At 40.0% G+C, this 21,707-nt stretch overlaps 1 protein-coding gene across 1 annotated transcript; it reads right to left on the minus strand.

The window, feature by feature from the left end:
- Positions 1-1,728: 1,728 nt before the first annotated feature.
- Positions 1,729-20,167, minus strand: T265_13226 (hypothetical protein; the record flags this gene model as incomplete). The annotated part of the gene is made up of 5 exons (XM_009167832.1): positions 1,729-2,006; positions 14,104-14,179; positions 15,423-15,522; positions 18,993-19,153; positions 20,087-20,167. Coding segments are annotated over 5 exons (696 nt in total), but the record flags the coding sequence as incomplete, so codon positions are not given.
- Between the last annotated feature and the right edge of the window lie 1,540 nt (positions 20,168-21,707).

Genomic DNA, 21,707 nt, shown 5'->3' on the forward strand with positions numbered 1-21,707 from the left:
AAAGTCTCAATGTTTGTTGCAGTTTAACTGATTGGTCAAGGAAAAAGATCCTCTTGGGGGGCACAAGCGGTAGACGCGTACTTCTGAGAGAACTAATTTGTAGTCTGACCTTCAAGCCAGATTAGTTTATTGGTATTCAATCACGAGACAGTTATTAGGTTCACATTAAGTCCCTGAAGCTGACACGGTGAAATAAAAGTTTATGTGGTCGAATTGGCTGCATCTCTTCAGGTGTGTGCTAAAGGAACTGTGTTCTGTGCGGTGTAAAAGACTTTTATCTCGCTTTGAGAAATCATCATTTAATAGGAAATTGACTGAGATTACTGAGCATGCAATTTGAAGTTCCACACAGAACCATCCCTAGATGTTTTTTATTTGTTCACCGATTGGGCAGCTCATTTTCTGGTAGTTAATCAACAACTTAAAGGGAACCGTCTGGATATTTTAAGATACGTGTTTTAATAATACCTGGTTACTAGGTTGTAGACATAAACGTATAACTTTATCATTTTCGTCTTCTTCGTAAACTTTTGTTTTGAATGTGACTCCAGACGACAATTATTTTCTGACCCAACTTTTCTTAAGGGAGAAAATCTTGCGGAAGCTATCTCGTCTGAGGCACCGTGTAATTCAGCTACATTAGGTGCAAGACCGTATTAATGACTTGCACAATGTGGGCTATGTAAAAGATGGGGAGGTATAAGGCTACTTTGTCAAATTTATGAAATGAAAGATGAACAAAGTCAAATGAAAACCACTTTACTGTGATTGAGTCTTTTCAGCAATCTGTTTGACTCTGCAAATGGCCTCCTTTTCGCTAAGGAAACCGGTAGGGGTCTTTCTGAATAAACCGAATGGTTCAGTGGAGAGCAGTAACCCACACTATGGTAATTGGATTTGCGGTGGAACACAATGAAGTCTGTTCCATAGATCTTATTTGGCATGGGGATTGCTACTGAATAAATGACTTTCAAATGTCAGCTTGTATATCGCAGCTTACAGCGTGGAAGTGGTGTTAATGCCGTTTTCAATTATTAATTTCAGAATGTGTCACCTATCAAACTGGTTGGGAAGAAAGACCATGTGTACCATTAAACGTCATGTGTTGTTTTGTTCAGGATACATCACAGGCCACTTTCCACGTGATAACGGTGCTTGATGCTTGCATTCTCTTGGAACTGTTGTAAGAATTTCGTAGCTGAAAAAGGTTATCATCTAATTTGTTTTATTAATATGTGAAAAACGTTCATTTTCCACATTTAAATGTTGAAAATGCTTTTTTCCTAACCGCATTTTAAACAACCACATACAACCATTAGTATACAATCAGTGGTCTGTTCTACGAGCGTATCGTTTTCCCATTCGTCTCTCTGAGACAACGCTGGCACCAAAACCGGTACATAAAACAACCCAACGAAAGTTTTTATCCAGTTTTTAATTTTGGAACAGTAGAAAGTGACAGACGAATTAGCAATGGCAAATATCCATTGAAATCTGGATATAAGACGAGAAAGCAAAATCTTCACCCAAGCTACTCGCTGATAAGCGGGGAAAGCAATGAATTAGTGATAGAGTCCAAATTGTGTTCCCGTTGATGGTACAAAGCACATCTGGCTTACATTGGACAGACTGCAAGTGTGCGTTCCAGGCTTCTGTCTGGTTTTCACCTAGCAGATGTAACAGTAAGGAACAGAACCAAGTAGCAGGTTTCAAACCATCATCTTACAATCCGACAAACCCCGTCTCTTGACTGAAAATCAGTTTCCCTTTTTTGATCACATGTGTGATGAGGCTTTCAGCTTCGCCGAATTGATATATTATATTCTCCCACCTAAAACAGAAACCACATGGGGTACAAAGAATTCCACCTGAAACCGATACAATTTTCAGTGACAATATTCTGAGACATTTAAGGATGAATTCATTTAGTGGAACGAGATAAAAACATGATACACAAACGACTTTTGGTGTCCGAAGCCGTGTGCAAAATGTGTCCGTCAGACAAGCTAAATGAAAAAATATTAATCACACATCGAAGGTTTTGATTAGTTTCTGGTTTCTGTAACACTCTAAGCAATTATAAATAATGAGTTGGAGTTAAAAACCGGAGGCCTAACACTACAAATTATTCATCCAATTTTTACCAATAAAGTTGCTATTGAGATTTTATTACTACTAATTTCTCAATATATTCTTTAACAGGTAGGTTGATTAGTCAAGAGTATTTTGATCGCCTACTGTGCCCCAATCGAGGTATCACTCATTTAGGAATACATTTGGACTTGTGGTAGCTGTGAGTAAAAAATCTAAGCTCCCTGATATGCTGCTTTGGCGTTCTGACCCTCGTCAATATCTGCACGCTTATTTGGCAATTCGTATTGCACCATCTGGACTAAAACATATAACTTAAATGCAATAGCCCTTTTAAAGAGAGGTCGTCACCTAAACTGGAGCCTCTGTCCCCGCTGAGTTAACCGTTTTCAAATTTTAAGCTTTTTTCTAACCTCGCTACATTGAGTCACAAAATTGCACAATTTTTTAAATCATATCTACGTAGCACAATCTTCAGTCACGTGTCCTGGAACTTGCTCCCATGTAAGCCTATTACATGCAATATTAGAGAAAACCCTAACCGGGATCCGGCATTAGTCAGGAGCTCATTCACTGTATTCAGTCTCTATTAAAATGAGTGACCATACTGAATGTCTGGCGTATACAAATTACCTTTCACAGTCTAATCATCTGCAGTGCAGTTTTGGCAGATGGGCAAAGACAGAAAGAGGGTGAATCAGTAAGTCCATTTGAATGAAAACTTATAGGTTGATAGCAAACCAAAGTTTTCGTATGCAGCCACAAAAGCAGTCTGGATATGGATTAAATTAAACTGCCCAACGGTGTTTTGGAAGATTAAAAACCAGCGATGCGCAAGCTTGCTCAAATTAGTTATTCAATGAACAAATTATCCCGAAAAACGTAGATCGGAATCTACAGTGACGAGGCACATGGAAATCCTAATTTGGAACTTTTTTGTCATTTATCCAACGCAACGCCATGACTTTGGAAGAATCCATCTTGGAAATGTTAGGCTGATCATGGAGGAAGTAGAAGCATACCAAAGCTTTGTGGCTGTTATGTTAAGAGAACTAACCCAAATTTATGATCTCTACTAGAATAACCAACTCACAAAAACCGCCCTGTGAATCTCTAATTTTATTTTAAAAAAACAGAAGTTTGCACGTGTCCAATGGTGTTACAGAAAACTTTAATCAAATAGTAACACTTGCTTTTAGTAAAACGTGATCTCGGGTCAAATAGTTCTCAGTGAATTCTCAAGATTGTCTGACTGGCTGCATTATGCATCGATCATTTTCATCTAAAACCACTGAGACATGATAGGAATTTTTGCTTTTCACTCGACACCCTTCGGATAAAACCATGTGACCCTGGATAAACTTTAACACGTGCTTACAGAAATGATGATATCTGCGCCAGCAAATATCAAAAAGTGAATTCTCCTACATAGCTCAGCAGCCAGAAGAATTGTAATTGTACAGACGTACTGTAGTTGTACCGACGTTTTAGTCAGTGCACGCCAGGAATAAACGTTCGAATAAAACCTGTAATAGCCCCCAAGCACGCCTATGTATGTAAGACATAAAGACAAATTGCAATCTTCCTGAACGACAAGGCTTGAGTCAGCTGAAATAATACTGCGGCCCAAACCTAGTATATTCATACTGTGATGAATGAAATAACCCAGAAGACTACTGAAGTTCGCTACATCAAAAGGAGCGATTTCAAAATTTCCCATTAAATAAAGAAGAGGATAGAAAACTATGTTAATTTTACAGTAAGCGTGACATTCAATGACGATGAACCTATCAAGGATTAATTTATATTCGAGCTTGACTTGGACTCCATTGAGTCTCAGCCTACTTTTTGTGGTTTTCGTAAGAAGAAAACTGCCCCGTAGTCCATTTATCCATAATGGTCGGATGAAAAGTTATGATGTGTTAACATCTCAGATCACATTCGTCAATTGCACACACGAAGCATATTTGTACGAGTTCAATACGGCAAACCACAAACTGTTTCTTAGAAAGGAGTCCTTTGCCCATGTTCACTTGATTCACGGAAAGCCATTAATAACATATTTTGTTTCTATAAGGGTAAGATTGAAGGATCCACACTCTACGTTAGGTGGTCTGTTCGTGTACCACTTTCCACACAACGATTGCCAGTACAATCTGGCGTTGATTAGGTGTGCTTCATGGCTGTAGCAACTGATTCGGTCTACGTTCCAAAATAGTTCCAGAAAATCTTCGACAAGTTTTATATTTTTTGGTTGCACATTGTCCATAATTTTGTGACGCTTTATGTCCGAAAGCAATGCAAGCAATCTGAAATGTTGTTATCTTACAGCTTGTCCTCTGGCTTTTCTGATGAGTTTTTTATAATGTGCTCAAATATATCCATTGTGCACCTTATATTAACAAACATATTGGGGTAGTGTGAACATCCAAAACTCAATTGACCAAAACACATACACAACAGGTGAGTTTTATTAACTTTGTTGTATAATCACAACAATCGTTATCCTATTTCTAGGAATGGACGAGCGAGTAAGTGAACAGCTCGCATAAGTGCGGATCCTCGAGGATCGATTAACAATTACTCGCTGAATACTCCACGCCACAACATTGGCTGCAAACATCGAATACCACCACGAAATACGTCGCCTAAATATAAGTTCTACTAAGAATTATATGCTCCAATGCATTATAAACGCAAAACAGTTTTCATGTCCGTTTCCGTAAGATATCAGTAGATTTTAATTCGGAGCCACATAAATGAATGCACCATAAACGCAAATGAGGTTGTAGTTGAATGCCACCGAATTTTGGAGATCTCGAGATAGTACACACAAGGATCTATAGACTGATATAGTCAGTACCACAAACCGTGCTCTTCAGCCAAGTATCAGTAGCAAATTTAGCTGGAACAAACCTCTCAAAGGAATAGGCAGTTTCAGAGATTCTTCAGAGTTACTGTTGCCACGGATTCGGTGTGCATCAGGTTCTAACCTCCACGGTAAATGCATATAAATTAGGGATTCTGTTGCACCTAGTAGTTAGTAACGGCAGTAACCGTCTATAGAAGAACCAAGAAAAGTTCTGTAAGTCAGCATTCGATTGTAATGGTTTATTCACTTTGAAAATTTAAGTGGCAGTGTGGTAAACTGCTTTTTTTCAAAACTTGAATAAATTCTTTTTTTCCGTAATCTCTTGGACCATTTTTTTAATTTTTGCACAATAGTGGCCATACTGGTAAGTTGGGTGTTATGTTTTAACTCTCTTCCAGCTGTTTTTCAATCCAGAAAAAATTTATGAAATGGTAGAATGCTGCAAAGTAAGGACTCGGGAAACGGTCAGTGGAGCAAAGGGAGTTTATAGCATTGTTTTCCACCAAGACAACTTCAAGGGCGTGGGGGAATAAAATTCTGCCAAAAATAGTCGCAAAAGTGATCGTTTTGCACAATTTTGCTGTCACTGATAAATGACACTAAACAGATATAATGTATTTCTCTTTTAAGCGGCATCCATTACTTCCAATTATTTTGGCCCTGACCAACAATACTGGAAGTGCACTTAAACTTATCATCTCATGCACCATTGAAACCCGTTTTGCCTCTGCTTGATTAGTTCTATATCAGGTAATTTATTGCGACCAAAATAATAATTTCCCTCATTAGATTGCGAACACGTCAGCTACATCCAAAGTCATTGGTGGTACTTAAAATCTAACGGGCAAAATGTTCTCTGAATTTCCAGTTCTCACTCGTTAGGAACTCTTGTTAAGTCGTTCTGAGGTCACGGCTAGATGATGAGACGCGGTGGTCTAAATTTGATAAAGAAGTTAACCACGTTTGGAATGTATGCAAGTCTACCGTAGATATACAATTTGGTGCGACTACAACGGTCCTGTTACCTTTTCCGCCACTCCGCATTCCTACTTATGCACATTACGGAATATTTAGCAAAAATTAACTTTCTTCGTACACACTTAAGGTCAGTAATTTCCTGTTGCATGCTGAGCATAAGATAAATTTAACTGTTTTCCTCCCATAATTTGCAGATGTGTTTGTTGTTCGAATTATTGGCGAGCAATAATCCATCATTCATCTGAACTGTCAAAGAGTCTGCTCACAATTTTCACCTAAAGGTTTACCAAGCCACCAACCCTCCGTGAATTATCCGTTCAGACTTTTGCGTGACGAGCAGCCTAAATTGTTAGTTATCAGCTAAGATGACAACAACATTTGCTTTTACGGTATTTTAAACGGCATTTAGGGATAATTGTAGTCTTCTCAAGATTGCTTAACAATAAAAGGGTTTGTTATCTTGGCTAGTATGCATTTAACTCAGTTCATGCAAAAAAAACATTCGTTCAAGGTCTAGTTTTCCCAAAAATAAACAAGCCCCGTAAAATTTTATTTAGAGTCGTCCTGCTCTTAAAGCCCCATATTCGACCGTAAAACACGCTCGTACATTCGACTTCGCATAAACAACATTTAGGCACTTAGAGTCTTTTGTTGGTGAGGTTGCGTCCGCAGCGTCCAGAAATAACCTAAAAAAACTTACGCAAGCCGATAGCTTGCAAGTCTTAATCTGTTTGAGCATCAGAGAAGCACCGTTGGATACCTAATTCCATTGTCTAAAATCAGAGATCAACGTAGACGGTATACTGGTAGCACTTAAACATAGATTTTGAAAATCAACATATTTTCAGTTACCCTGTATTGCTGGACGTAAAGCGCATTTGGTTTCAATCAGTCTCAGTCAACTGGAGACGTTCCAGTTGCCTGATTGGCAGAGTGTTTCGAAAGCCTAGAGTCCAAACCTAAAGTTTGATGACAATTTGAATATGTTTAGGATTAAGGTGCTATCAATACAAAGCCAAAAGCCAAGATGGAGGCAAAAGTCGTGCCGTAATCAGTTCACACTACTAAATTAACGGTCACATTTGGTATACGAACAAGGATACATTCGCACTGTTTTAGTAAGTCTTGAAGTAAACACAACAACTCATTGACAATTATAGCTTGAATGGTTCTTTCGGTAAATGTACCGTGACCGATTATTTACCCTGAGGTAATTTCCTCTCCTCAGTTAGTCAGCATAGAAAATCCAATGTGTAAACAAATCGTGACCACTTTATTATTCATCACGTGAATGTTTACGACGGAAAGCAAAACCGCTGCATGACGGAGCAGCAAGCAAATTATGAGGAAATAACCGGTTGAGCCAATGGGTATTCCAGTTTGTTGTTTTCTTAAAAAGTTTCTGTAGTCATCCGCTGAGCAAAGTCACCGTCAGACAAAGGCCTTGAACACAATCCATACCTATAGACTGCTTGTGTGAGCAAATATCAGACCTTTTGAGGAACAAGTTACCTCTTCCTTCTCCCATGGACCTCGGTAACCGCCATTTGAAATCTGCTATTTTTTATCACCAAAATTTTACTATATTATTTTCACGACTAGCAGTCAGTTTTATATTTTCTTGTCTAATGTTTTTTCTTGTTTTACTGCGAAAAATGTGGACTCAAATAGCCCTAATGCCAAAATTATTGTCAGTCAAGCAAAACCTAATCTTGTATATTCAAACAGCAGAGTGACATTTTTTAGTTCTCGCAGGTCAGCCAAAATTTTCGTTATCATTGCTATCTCCTTTATGATATATAGTAAGTCCTGACGTGGTTGCTGTGACGACTACAGTGTAGCCAAAGGAAATCATTCCAGACAGTAGCCGGAATCGAGTAAGCGTGACCAATTTGATTTTTGCTTTCCGCAACACATCCGGCTCGAACAGACATAAAATCGTTCCTTTCGAAATTGCATCCAGAAATGTCAAAATTCTGGTTCTAAAGCCGTTTGAAACTGCTGGCAAAACGAGTCAGCATACTTGAGGAACATAGTCAAAACAAAAAATTAATAGTGTTATCTCTCGAGGAAGATTTTAGGCAGTGTCAAACTCTATTTGAACCAGCTATGTTTGTTTTGGTATACGTCTGTCCTATGACCGATAGACTCTACTGATCAATTTTCCGCTTAAATATGTACTGATGGAAACATTTCCAAATTTTCTGCATTGTTTTATCAGAGGTCAGCTGATAGTGGAATTGATTTTTGACAAACAGAGGATGTTTTGCGTCCGTATTTTATTAAGACAAATGTGGTAGAATCGCAATCGAACGGTACCTGGATTGACTTTGTGCAGTTGCTACATGTCTCAGGTTCTAAGCAATTTTCTATTCGAGGAAAACTAAATACAGTGCGAATTGAGAGCGTTTAACGCCGTCGAACAGATGTAGGGTACAATTCGATCGGGGGATCTTGGAAATGCATAACTGGGCTTCACGTTGACAGTACAGGTCAACTCAGATGCAGCGGTCATCGCCATTTCCCCGGATGGAGATACCCAGACCGTAGGCACCGATGTTCAGAGATGTCGACATATGTCTCAGTCACGCTTACGTAACTTGCTTGTATCCGTGTTCTTACCTTTAACATGTAGCTTCCTGTCCTAATGAATATTCCACAATAATCCCTGATCTACGCCTCCAGTGCACACCGTACCATGCCAGGTCATTGGCGAACGAAACTATGGTAGCTGCGCTTGTTTGTAGAAAGTAATAGGAAAACTTTGCTCTCGTTAGAATTATTCAGATGAGCAAAATATGACAGTTAATTGGGTACTGCATTGTATAATGGTCAATGGACGCTTGACCTGATTCCGTTCTTGGCACATTGTTTGCTCTTGTCCAGAATTGGGTTAGATTTGTAGCGTAAATGCATCACATTTTTCGCACTTATTCCAAATAAAAATGAAGATAAACCAAATAAAAAAATGAATACAGGGCTCTGTAAGTCTGGGTTTGTGACTATCTCATCAGTGACGCGCAGTGTGTCTCAGCGTATCGCATCATGCAGAAGAAATTCTTACCAAAGAAACTGTAAATAAAAACTCTCCACTAATCTCCAGAGAGTTATAAGTTGCGATCCTGCCCACTGAGTTCGACAGCCAGTGTAGAAATACCTCATCAGCTTTGGAAAAGAAACCATCAGTTGGCTGTTGAGCGTGCATAGACCACTTCCCTTTGCACGTTGACTTAGCCCCCACACACCTATTGCTAAGCTCGTTATACTTGGTGATCCAATCAGTAGTATCAATAATCTCCAATAACCGAACATGAAAGACAAAAGGGAGAGATTAGACAAATGCGCTATCACTTTTGCATTACAGCGTCACTGCGGTTACGGATGGTTTATTTAATTAATACCAATAAGTCTTCACTCAGTGCCCAATAATGTGACCGTAATAAGAATGATAGTAATTATTTATCTATATACCGAGTGCTACAGCAATGAATCTGCAGTCCAGTAGCAACATTAGATTTTTTACATTCTTTATTTTCATCAACGGTGTTGGGTGGTGTTGAGGAATGCTGATGGCTCTTGTGGATTCATTTGATTTAGACTGTTAGCCAGTGAAATCAGAAGGCGATCCCAACTCATGCGGCTACCCAAAACGGTATCATATCAACGGAGTCACCGCGAAGCCGGTCGTTGGCGTTCCTGTGAACTGTCAGAAAGAAGTGGATGTTATAGATTATGTGTCCGTATAACTTTGAATTTAAAAGTTTTATTTTGTGGGACGTTCGTGCGCCATACCAAATAAGTCACTGTATGTAAGAGATTCCTGAACAAAAATCACTCTATAGAACCATAAATTCAGTTACTTTAAGGAGTTTGGTAAATGAGTCTGTGAGGACAACCGCAATTATAGTAAGGTCGATCCATTTAGGCAACACGGCACTGGAAGTCAACTTACAAATGTCGGAGTCTAGGGTTGTTTATTTTTAACGGGTCATTTTTCAGAGAGTAAACCTATAATTTCTTCCACCTCCAGCTCCAAATAGTATTTTACCTGGTATAATCAGACTTTGTGCAAATTATGTTTCCACTAGTAATGTTCACTTAGGTGACGCGCTGAAAGAAGAACCCGTTTCCACAATGTGAGGAGTTGGTTTTATATAGATTATTGACAACTGTCAGCTTTGTGACCACGGTGATTTTGATTAAAGTGGATAGCACCACACTATATATACACAGATGATGGATACCTGTTGTGTAGTGTTGTTTGATGGTTATGTTACTTTAAAACGGTTTTATATTTGGTTTTTGTTTTAGAAGACCTACATCGTTGAGTGATAACCCAAGTTTAGGTTTGGAAAAATAAAGTCCATTTGTCTAGAAGGGGCTCCACAAGATCGTCCAATAAAGAACATCTGCGCGTGATTTATCATACTTGTGTCTTAACGGTCTACTGCAGGTGCTTTTTAAGAGCCTCACTTATGTCGCACTAAGAGGCAGATCTCAATACCGCCAGACCCTCCAAAGTAAATGACCTTAATTGGATGCTGTACTGATAGCTCACTTATCAGCAGGTATTTTTCTTATGTAAAGAATCATATGGGAAATACGAAGAGTAGTAACAGACTCATGATTATTGTCGGCTGCAGATCACCAATGGGTCGAAAATGGACCCGCCGAACGACAGCTGACACCACCTGTCCGCAGTTGGACAAGTGCAGCCAATGAAATTTATAAAATGCTTGTTTCTTTTCGACACCCAGTGGCAAATTAGATGAGACAGCTTGTAATTAGCCAGTTTATTTAGTCTGACTAATCGTGGATTCTTACTGAGACTTGATTATTGTCAAGCTGTATGACTGGGGTAGCACTGACTGTGAGTGCCAAAAACAGCTGATCAAATACAAAAATACTCTGTTTTAACGAGATACTGTAAGGTTGTTGTGATTCGGGGGTTCTGGTGATTTCTTATGAGCCTGGTAGCATTTGTTCTGAGTCCCTCAATTAACGTAAGATAGGCAGCCGAATCATCGTATTAAACAGTGCATTAAGAAGAATGACTTTATGATCATTCCTTGGGAACAGGTTCAAAGCATTCCGAGACGGGGACGACAGTGTATAATCTCATATCTATAAATAGAACACTGATATGTTTTCATCTGGCTTGTCAGTGGAAAACACTGTTGCAGAACTCAAGGTTACCTACTAATATCACATTCCCAGCTCATATGAAAACGCAACTAATCGTTTGGGAACTTGGGATTTATAACCCCTCTTTGGGCTTATACGTGATACGATTGGCACTACCTATTTATGCATACGGAAGCATTTACTTGTGTTTGTTGGGTCTGTTGTTTCAACAGATTAACTCGCCACTTCGTACAAAACAATTTTAGTCTTGGAATCATTATTTATAGGGCTTTACATGATAGCCAGATATCTGATGCTCCATATTAAAATGAGCTGATGGCCACTTAGAATATCTCCAACCATCAAGATACTCAGGATATTGTTAACCAAAAACATGTCCATAACAAACAGCAGATTAGCTGACTTAGTAATTCGCGAGCTGTTGACGGAAGTGCGTAGATTTAGCTCAAAACTGTCACCTGTAACTCCACAGTTTGTCTAGACAGACGGCTCAATGTTGAATGTCCCTTTCTACTGATATTTGAACTCTACGAGGTAGATTTGGTAAACAGGCTCTGTGCGGTGATCATGGATCAAAACGAGATGTCGACGCTAAACATCCTCTGACCTAATTAATATTTCCAATGGAACCGTAGTGAGATACTCCCTCTTGGAAACTAAAAATAAAGCTTGCTTCCGAGCCCTTATGCACATATAAAAGAAAGGATAAACAATTTTACCATTCTATACCGATAAACGCAAGCAAAAATAACGGGGACTGTAAACCATCGGTTGCCAACGCCTTATTCTTTGTGCGCCATAACGACAGTCAAGTGAACCTTGGTCGGTAGTCACATGCCACCTAAAACAACAGTTGTGCACTACCCGAATGGTTTTCTGCGGTACGAATGGTGACAACATGTTGTGTACACAAACAGACGATGGCACCAACTTTAAATTTCTCAACCGCTTATATATACCTGACCCACAAGTCCATTAAATTTGCGCATAATAATCACCTAAACCTGTACGTTGTGAATTCTTACAAGAAGCTTTTTAACATCGGCTGATTTTGGCTTATTTAAGGGTTGCACAGAGATAAAAAAAACCACTTATGTGATTCAAAACTGATCTGCAACACGCAAAGTGCATAAACGAATCAGCTGCATTTAGCGCTTTTAAAGAGCAGCAGATATTAATTGCTTTTATTGCTAATTCGTTTTACCTGGATACTGTCGAATAGATCAGTGATAAAGAATAATAAAGGGTCTACCCATTAAGTCTCCCGGGGATGATACTTATTTACTTCTTCACGCGGGGCTGAAATGAGCTTACAACAAATCAGCAATTATATTACTCGACTTAACATTTTGAGAAGTATTCTCGCAACTTTAATTAGACCGCATTAACACTTTCTGGGAACGCACACGATGGAAATGCACAAAACGTCAGGAATCCACCAGGTGAGTCATTCAGAGGAGGACACTCGTAGAGTAAGCACAAACTAATTGCTACAGAATGAAGCCTTACCGTGATGTCCAATCACAAATTGAACGATGGTTTGGTAATTGGTCATTCAATGTAATATATGCAAAAGTATTCATCTCTGGATCTTGCGGTATACGAAATGAATGCGTTTTTAAAGACTGTTTGACACAAAACTCAAAATGGCCTAGTCATTGTTGAAACTAGACTAAGCATTTATTCATTAGAAAAATCCGAGTTCGTTGTTCAGTCTGAAAAAGTGATTTATTCTGGTATGCACACAGTCAGCTGTTTATTTCAAAGGCTTGCTCTCATCTAGTTGGTGATATCAGGATTACTGTTGTAGTTAAGCATTCCACCAGTTAACATGTACACCGGCGACCTAATTCTCAAATCCATGTGAACACTACACCGTCAATCGACTGTCTGATTACCGCGATCTTAATCTGTCATTTCCGGTACATATCACTCCGGTCGACCGTGATCACCTACCTCGTGTAATTATGCCCAGTTATTTCGAAACCTAAAGTTTTTGCAGGACGCAACGACCTCTTGATCTTTAAGGAAAAAATTTAATGTTGAGTGGAATCAACATTAGGTCATAACTTAATGAGATATAATTTGAAAATGAACAATTCAAAACATCATCCGGAATGCGCAATAGTTCAAAAGTGTTTCAGTATGAACGTCACCCATCGGTAAGTTTGCTGCACGTCTGTTAATTGAAATACAATTGTGTTTTTGGTTAAAATCGTACAAACTCATCAGTACTGATACAGTGATTGACAACCCCAAATATCCTTCCCCCCATATTCTGTAGCTGGTAGATCCTATCGGGCACCTTTTAGTATGCCTTATTCTTGCAGTCAGTTGTAAACAAAGGAAGTGTGCTCCCGCCAAAGTGCCAATGAGGTCGGCACAAATACATGTGAACGGTATTTTAACCCCCATAACCCGCAGATATACATTTAAATATATATATATATAATGCATTATATTTTATGGGATATTTGTAGCCCCAAACCAGTCGGCACGTTATTGCTAGCAGGCAAAAGATGGTGATATGAATACCCTCAAAAGCGTCCTGAAGATGGCAGTTGGCAAAACGACAGAACGTTCCTATTTTGTTTCACCACAAAATGTCACTCTAATAGGGATATAATGACAGAGTTTTGGCTTCGAAAACGGAGACAAGCTAATTATAATCTTACGTTTGTTGTTTAGCATATCAAGGAAATCTCTACTCGACCTATTTTCCTGTACCCCTCACACACTAGAAATTGGTTATTTGCCGTATGTCTAATGGCTGCTTCAGCAATAGCCATCCCATTAACTCACGAAAACCACAAGTAATGTTATGTGTCACTAGTCAATCGTTACCAGCTTAATGGCACACTGTGACACCCATTCGGGTTGATGTGGTTTGATAACATTTCGCTTTTCCAGGACGACTAACTTGCCCATTTTATCATGTAGGTTTCGGTAATGGGAAAGTTTCCTCTAGAATTTTTGAAACGCTTAAAGTGTAATCTACTCACGTATTTCACAATTACTTATGACCGTCGAAAAAGGCCCGAAATGTTTCACAACAGATAGAATTTTGCGTATAAGAAAACAAGCAGAGCACTCCTGAAAACAGTACGTAAGATTTGCTATTGTTTTTGCTGTTTTTGAGGTTAATTTCAGTATAATTGCTGGACAAAAGGCCCACTTGCTTAATGAGTTTTACCCATAATTAGCGGTTGGAATTTTCACATGAACAGGTATGTCTTACCTTATTTTAATCATGTAGAGTTAAGAAATACTATTTTTAAAAATCGCAAGCTTCTTCATTCCTTTAAATACGTTGCACAGAAATGCTACTATATTCGGTCAGTACACTAGGGAAGACGCAAAAAGTTCACCGATTTCATGGCGATATGAATGGTCCGATTAGTCAGTAAGCTGGTACTGAAAAGCGCACGTCATCACAACCCGGAGCGTTAACTGAATGCTCTTTCCTGAGTGTGAAAACGTATGGACTCAGGCACTGAACAAAAGGACAGCTCAGTACATTAAATCTAATCCCTAGGGCCAATAAGTTGAAGAACATTGTTTCCAAAGTGCTTAGTCTGCGTTCGCGTAATTTAAACAGGGTATTTACAAATATCATCTTCCGGGTTAGTAAGCATGCCGCTACACACTAAGCCAGTGGGGGTACGCTGTCAGAAAAAATGGCGGCAACCGGTGCTATTACGTGCAGATTCTCTCACATATAATCCGTATAAACTTATTGGAACCCTTTGGGCTCATAACAAGTGGTGCAGAAGCAGTCAAATAATGGTACTTTAACAAGCATATCCAATTTTAACGGGGCATGTATACTGAATTGCGTGATTAGTTCTGCTGTAAGATGGATGTGCATTGTTCTGCACGAAGTCTTTGTCATCATATTTGTCCTGAGCACATATCACCCACTTAGTTCAGCTGTGGGCTGTTTGGTTAACAGACATGTTCGGAGGGATGGAGAGCTCCTATCGAGGACGTCCACAAATGTTTACTCTCATTGTACCTAATCCCGAACGTTCAAGTGAAACTTGACCGACTACTGCGGAGCATCAGATTGTCCACATAAATAAATTATTGATGTTGGTAGGGTAAGTGACGCATTTCGTTGACAAAATGAAAAGACTCATTTTTTGACGTAGGGGAGCATTTGGAATTCATTATTCTTGAGGTCGCAATCGGCCTAAAGCCACAAAGTGTTTCAGGATGGTTTTTAGGCCTGTAATATGCATTGATGAGTTTCAGGAACCCTACCGTTGGGCAACCCTCCTCAGGATCAGCTAGTTGTTACCGCCCTAACCTATTTGGCACTAACTTGTTAACGAACATGAGGCATCCCACAATGCAACTTTTCCATGAAACCACCTCCTATTTCGTCCACTGAACTAGTCGCTAGCCACATGAACATTTTCTCTAAGGCAGGTGAACTGAAAAAATGAAACTGATCTTTTCAATTATCGACACAGGTTTTCTAGTTAGTGGTTAGTCCAAACCAAAGATTTGATTGTGGAAGACGGAAGAAATCAATTTCTCATCACCCTAAACGTATGTGTTACATCTGCTGATTCGCATACCTGTTAACCTGCTTCAGTGCCTGATGCCGGAGAAAAGACTCACAGAAGGGAACTTAACCGCTATATTCCGAAACAGCTAGTGCGAGTGTGAGAGCAAAAGTTACAACAACTTAGAGGGGACTTTCTGACATTGATCCAGGCTCTCTGATAGGCGTTAGTGAACACCAGTCAACATCGATCGTGCCTCTATGAAATACCTGAACGCTGATCACATTCGGTCGTGCTTCTGTGGCATGCATGAGGACCCATTGGATTTTGCTGAATTGATTGATTGATTGATTGACTGGCCTGGATGCTTACCGGCTTTCCTGTTGAGATTTTGGTGGAGTAGTAGGTTTCGGGAGTTGTGAGGTTACTTTCAGGAATCTGACCTTCCTGATAATGTGCATCGGGGTGGCTTTGCCAGCATTTCAGAAATCATGGTTCAGCTATGATGAACCGAAAAGCTCAAGAGCCGTCCTCTAAAGCCATCAGCCATCCACACAGACCATTCAGTTATATTCAGATCGGATCGCTTATATAATCGTTTCAACGGCAACTGGTTAAATGGCGCTAATTACTAACAAATACAGTCCTTCGGCATATGACACAGAAAAACTTTAGTTTTGAGGGTGATTACGATGAAAAGTCACCCTCCACAATATCCACGTCTACGGACTGATTGCTGATATTTGCTCTGTCAGCTGAAACAAGGACCATAATATTGGGCACTGGAGCTTTAACATATCTTTCTAGAGTCATTAGGTCTACTTGCTCTTCATCAGCTGATGCCAAGATTTATGGGAATTTTGGATAAAGTGTTTCAATTTGCGAAACGGAAACCGGCAGATCATCCTTCAAAACGTTCCTCACAAAACCCACCTTACCATACCTAAGACACATCCGTTGAAGCATGTTTGTGATCTGCTGGAGCTAGTAAGTGGTGAAACTGTAGAGATAACAATTACATTGCATGGGTGGCCTACTGGGACCTCGATCGCAGATTAGATTCAGAAATTGATCGTCCATTCTCCACACAGCCCAAATATAAAGTTGTTGAATCCACTGTAACGAAGTTTACGTGGTTGAATTTCAACTTTTTTTTGTGCACGTAATAAAATCCTATTTTTTCGTGTCAGCTACAAAAACTGGACGCTGTAGGAATTTAGGTGAAACGTCATTTTGGCTTTCTGGTATTTTAAAGAAATTAAAGACGCAAAGCTTGGTATTCATTGACTTAGATTGATTAATTATCCCACTGGATTGGCGCACGCAGATTCGGTTGGGTGCGTAGGTCCCCGTTATTGTGGGTGTATAACCCCACAAAATTTGGAAACCAATGTGTCTCACATTTTGTAACTCATCGCAGTGGGTAACTGCTTTCTTATTGCATCTAGATCTTTTGGGGTAGACTTAATGGACCGCAGTGAGACGGTTAGGTTGGGACCAAATTCACCACTCCATTACAGCCTGTTTTGCAAACATTTATAGCAGTAGAACGATACATGTTAGTCCCAAAAAATTTACATTTTGTATACTTACGTCTGAGTTTGTTTTATTTGACCATGAGCGTTAGTGACTGGTGAGACTCGTTTGCTCTTTATCGAGTAACGGCCGATCAGACACAGACAAGAGTATATTTTCTCGTTGGTACATACGATTCCAGTTTGCATACGAAATTGTTGTTATTTTGATTAGACCGGAGCACAACATTCGTCAGCCGCGGGATGAGATGTTACGTTACTGATTGTTGAAAGCAACAATTGATTCTAACTCTGTTGTATGTGTGTCAAATCTCAAGTTTACTTGAAAAAGTTCGGTGTCGCCTCGAGCTATGCTATGTAATCATCTGCTGTCCACAGAAAAATGTATCCCCCGATGAAACCTTTACCTGGTTTCCTAAAATGTTTTTCTCATGCTTTATTTGTCACTAAATATGTGATAGTTTGAGCCATCACGACTAGCTTCTTCACCCGAATTCTACTCAGGCAGAGAGTCTGCTGGAATGCGTAGAAACAAACAGCTTGCTGCCGAATAGCCAAATGCAAGCTTGTAAACAATAAAGATTCAAGCAAGTTGTCTGGATGATACGTTGCTACAGAATGAGAAATACTGCTGGCTGTTTAGAGAGCGCTTACAACAACGACATCCTTTAGGTAAACGAAATGGCAGTTTAACATCTAGCCTATAGTAAACGATGCCTGTGCTTTTTGTCTCTCCTCTGAAGTACATCATTCCTTTCGTTAGAAAGCCGAGCAACCCATTTGACAATTCAAACCATGTTCTACTAAAAGGCAAAACCTAACTAGGGACCGTAGGTTACACCGTACACCATGCACACTGATTAGAACATTTCGACCACAAATCTAGAGCAATATGTTGTGGACGAAAACGGTCACGTCGTTATCCCATGAGATGGCTTTGAGGTAACTAGAATACGTGAAATCATTCGAGACATTATCGGAACCAGTCATCCATCAATTCGAATTGTAGCTAGAACTTCTGTCTTGTTTATGTTTCGGTGGGGCTGAGGGTCCCGTGAAAAAGTCAATATGTCATCTGGCCTTGTGAGCGGCAGTGTTTCCGAAATGCAGTATTTTATACGGTGTGGGATCCATAAGTATGAATTTTATTGGTTTTGTCTACGAACAAGTTTATCGTGGTAATTGTTTTGGGTGTGTGTGATGGAGCCTGAGAAAACGCGGCTTCCTCTATCCGACAAGCCGTCTGAACCATGATACTTCTCAGCGTATACTTATCTTTGTTGTTTTTGTTGCTGTTCAATGACTACTATCTCTAAATGGGCAACTAAACTGAGTCATAATTTAAAATGGGTCGGTGAAAAACCCGTCCTTCCACGAACAGACGAACCAGAGCGATGACCGTACAGTTAGTAATAAACAATATATTTCTAAACGATTTTTTGGTGAAAAGGATAGCATTAATATCGATTAAAACAATCGTCAAAAGCTACCAAATTGCACTGGTTTGAATGAAATCTTTTCAGTGGATCTTAGGGGTACAGTTGTCTGTGCTCCCCCAGAAAGAAATGTGCATGACAGCCCTTTAACAAGCGTTTTTTTTGCAAGTGTACTTATCCTAACCTGACAAGTCGTAGTCAACTTAGGGTGTTACTATTGAGTGGATTCGTTAAGTAATCGCTTGTCAGCTGATCAGAATAGAGTGAATTATGATTTTGTGATTAAATGCTCCAACTTCACACTGGGATTTTGGAAAACCTCAACAAGTAAGCTTCCCTTATGACTGTCTAATGTTAACGTTAATAATGAGTTTGTGTGCTGAAACAAGGGTTTCAGAGAATTGTAAAAAACATCAATTCTTACCTATCACAGTTGAGCACCACGATGTCTGCCTGCCGTCCGACAGTTATGGCTCCCACACGGTCAGACATGTTGAGGCTATAGGCTGCGTTGATCGTGGCCCCAGCCAAAGCCTCCTCTGGTGTCATGCCCAACGTTGTGCATGCCAAGTACATCACGATTGGCTGAAAACGTTTAAAAAAGAATAGTCTATGAAGGGCTTTAAAAATGCGTCTAAATTCCACCTGATAGGGTTAGGGCGAAGCGGTTTTAGATTTAACATATACGCCTAAAAGAATTATTAAATCATAGGACAGTGGAAGCAAGAGAGCCGAGGAGATGGTCTATTCGAGTTAATGTCAAAATACCAGAATCGTAGATGAGAGCTAATGAAAAAAGTGTGATCATTTATCGGAACTCTCATCCCATTAAGGAGCAGTTTTCTCTAGGGTACACCAGGTGGGTTTAAAAGGGTGGTCATTTAGTTGGTAGATCCGTTATTTTCGCCAGAATACCATTCACTCACCCATCACTTAAATTTGGCATGAATGTTGAGTTGGCCTGCTTCCTAGTTTCTTGGATAATGTAACTGCTGTCTAACAGTTGAATAACCCATCAAAACAGTGGAAAACTTCGTGTTCAAACTCAACTTAGGTACGCCTACCATAGGTCGCAATCATCAACTAAGACTACTTCAGTCCAATTCTGAGAGGCCTGGGTCAGGGCTGAAAGCTTCCAGGAAACCATTCTAAGATCTCAATATCCGCGAGGACCGATTTCCCTTCCCGCCAACGACCATGAGGCACAGTTCGTGTCTTGGGCTGTATCACGTTAAGGCAACAACTGTGCGCCAATAACAAGTTAGTTTTAACTTCCAAACATATTTTTTTCTACCTCCGTGAGCCTTTGGAGCAACGCTTACTACGTAAGACTCCCTACAAGGATAGGTACCTACCCTGAAGGCGATATACTACCATGTCTCGCGGTTCTCGATTCAGAATATCGAACATGGCCCATTACATTAGGCTATCTGATTCGGAAATCCTGATGACGTATACACTAATATCAAGCCGAACCTGACCTAGTAAAAATGTTTATCTACTTAGTGGCTCTCTTACATTAATAAGAGATTTCTTGAATTTTGTGCACTTCAGTGGTTCAGGAACACCAGCTGTACGCAGTAAAACGCTATCACACATTTTTGTATACAATGCGCATAACATAATATATATAATAATATCTAATACAACATTTCAGTATATTAGTAATATGTACGATCAGGGTGATTCAACGACTTCTTACATCTCACCCAACATCAACTACTACATATCTACGTCTTTAGACAGACTTTTCGAACATAGGCCAGTCCCCAAGACAGTGCATATCATTCTCCCAGACACGCTGTAGTATGGATGACCATATATAGTGCACTTCGTCAGATAGATTCAAAAACACTGGTTATTCCTGCTTAGCCAAATTCGACATGGATTACTCCTTTGATTATATTGTACTTAAGTGATGATGGTGATGCAGAAGTTTACCTCAGTGATTTGGTAGTGGAGATTTGAAAAAAATTAGACATTTTCAAATATCATAGAACACATTGGGAATCGCCTGAATTCAATGGGATGCTTGCAATACTTGCCGCTTTTGGAACCTTTTCACAGAAGCACGGTCAGCCTGTCAGCCGAGGGTATGTCCAAACGTCGGCTCAAGCGTTTGGACAACATGGTACTGCAGTATGAGAACGTCGTTCAGCATCGGAAACTGTGGGTCGGGTTTGATATCGCACTGGGCGATCTCAAGAATTTTAACAAATCCTACACTTGGTAAATGGAAATTTTTTCTCTGGTCTCTTGAAAGTAGCCCAGAACTTGATGATATCAGGACCCTGTCTTCCGATACCGAACGCTCCCAGAGTCGCCAGTGCACAGAAGACCATACCAACGAATGTGACAGCTGGTTTTTTGCACATTTCTACACATGTTAGGTTCTGTTTCTCTTTTTGGGTTCCACCTTTACGTACCTTCGTTAGATAAATTAAACAAGGCGAAGCAAACAGTCTGATCACGACGGAGATCAAATCAGTTCTTTTATAGCTGAAATACACTCTGAACGGTGTGGGTGAGAGTTCTCCAGGACCAACAGCTTGATAACACTTGAGGACAAATTTGTGTTCTCTTGTTTTTCCAGGGGTTCCAAGTCTCCAGTCGGGTGCCTCATTGCGGGTGGGGAATCTGGCTTGGCGCTGCAGATGGTCAGTTGAATTGTTGTTGAAAGTGTTCATACTCAACATTTCAGCTTTCTGGATCCAACAAGTTACTCGATCCGCTCAATTTTTCGCTTGAGGTATCCTATCTATTTCTATTGTGTTGTGACCCCCCAACCGCGGTAGTTCGTGTCCGAGAATCAGGTTCAATGCTTAAATCTACTTGGTGCAGCGACCCACGAGGCTCATCAGAACTGTTTCAAATCAGAGTCTGAGAACAGTTCACTCGGCAAGAGAGAGGCTCGTATCTTGCGCTCCGTTTTGAGCGCGACGAGAAATAACAACGAATAAGCGGGCGATATGAAGTCACATGGATGTTGCAGAACAAGAGGTAAACCAAGCCACCTATAGGCAATGGTAATGCGGTTTGTATGCATTGGAAGTTGGCTTGCATGCGTGGAGAGGGGCAATAAATAGCCTGGTGGCTCTAGGTGTTTTTGAAAGTGAACATTCTGCACAAAAATAGTGCG

Source organism: Opisthorchis viverrini (genome assembly GCF_000715545.1).
Source record: "Opisthorchis viverrini unplaced genomic scaffold opera_v5_46, whole genome shotgun sequence".
NCBI classification, from domain to species: Eukaryota; Metazoa; Platyhelminthes; class Trematoda; order Opisthorchiida; family Opisthorchiidae; genus Opisthorchis; species Opisthorchis viverrini.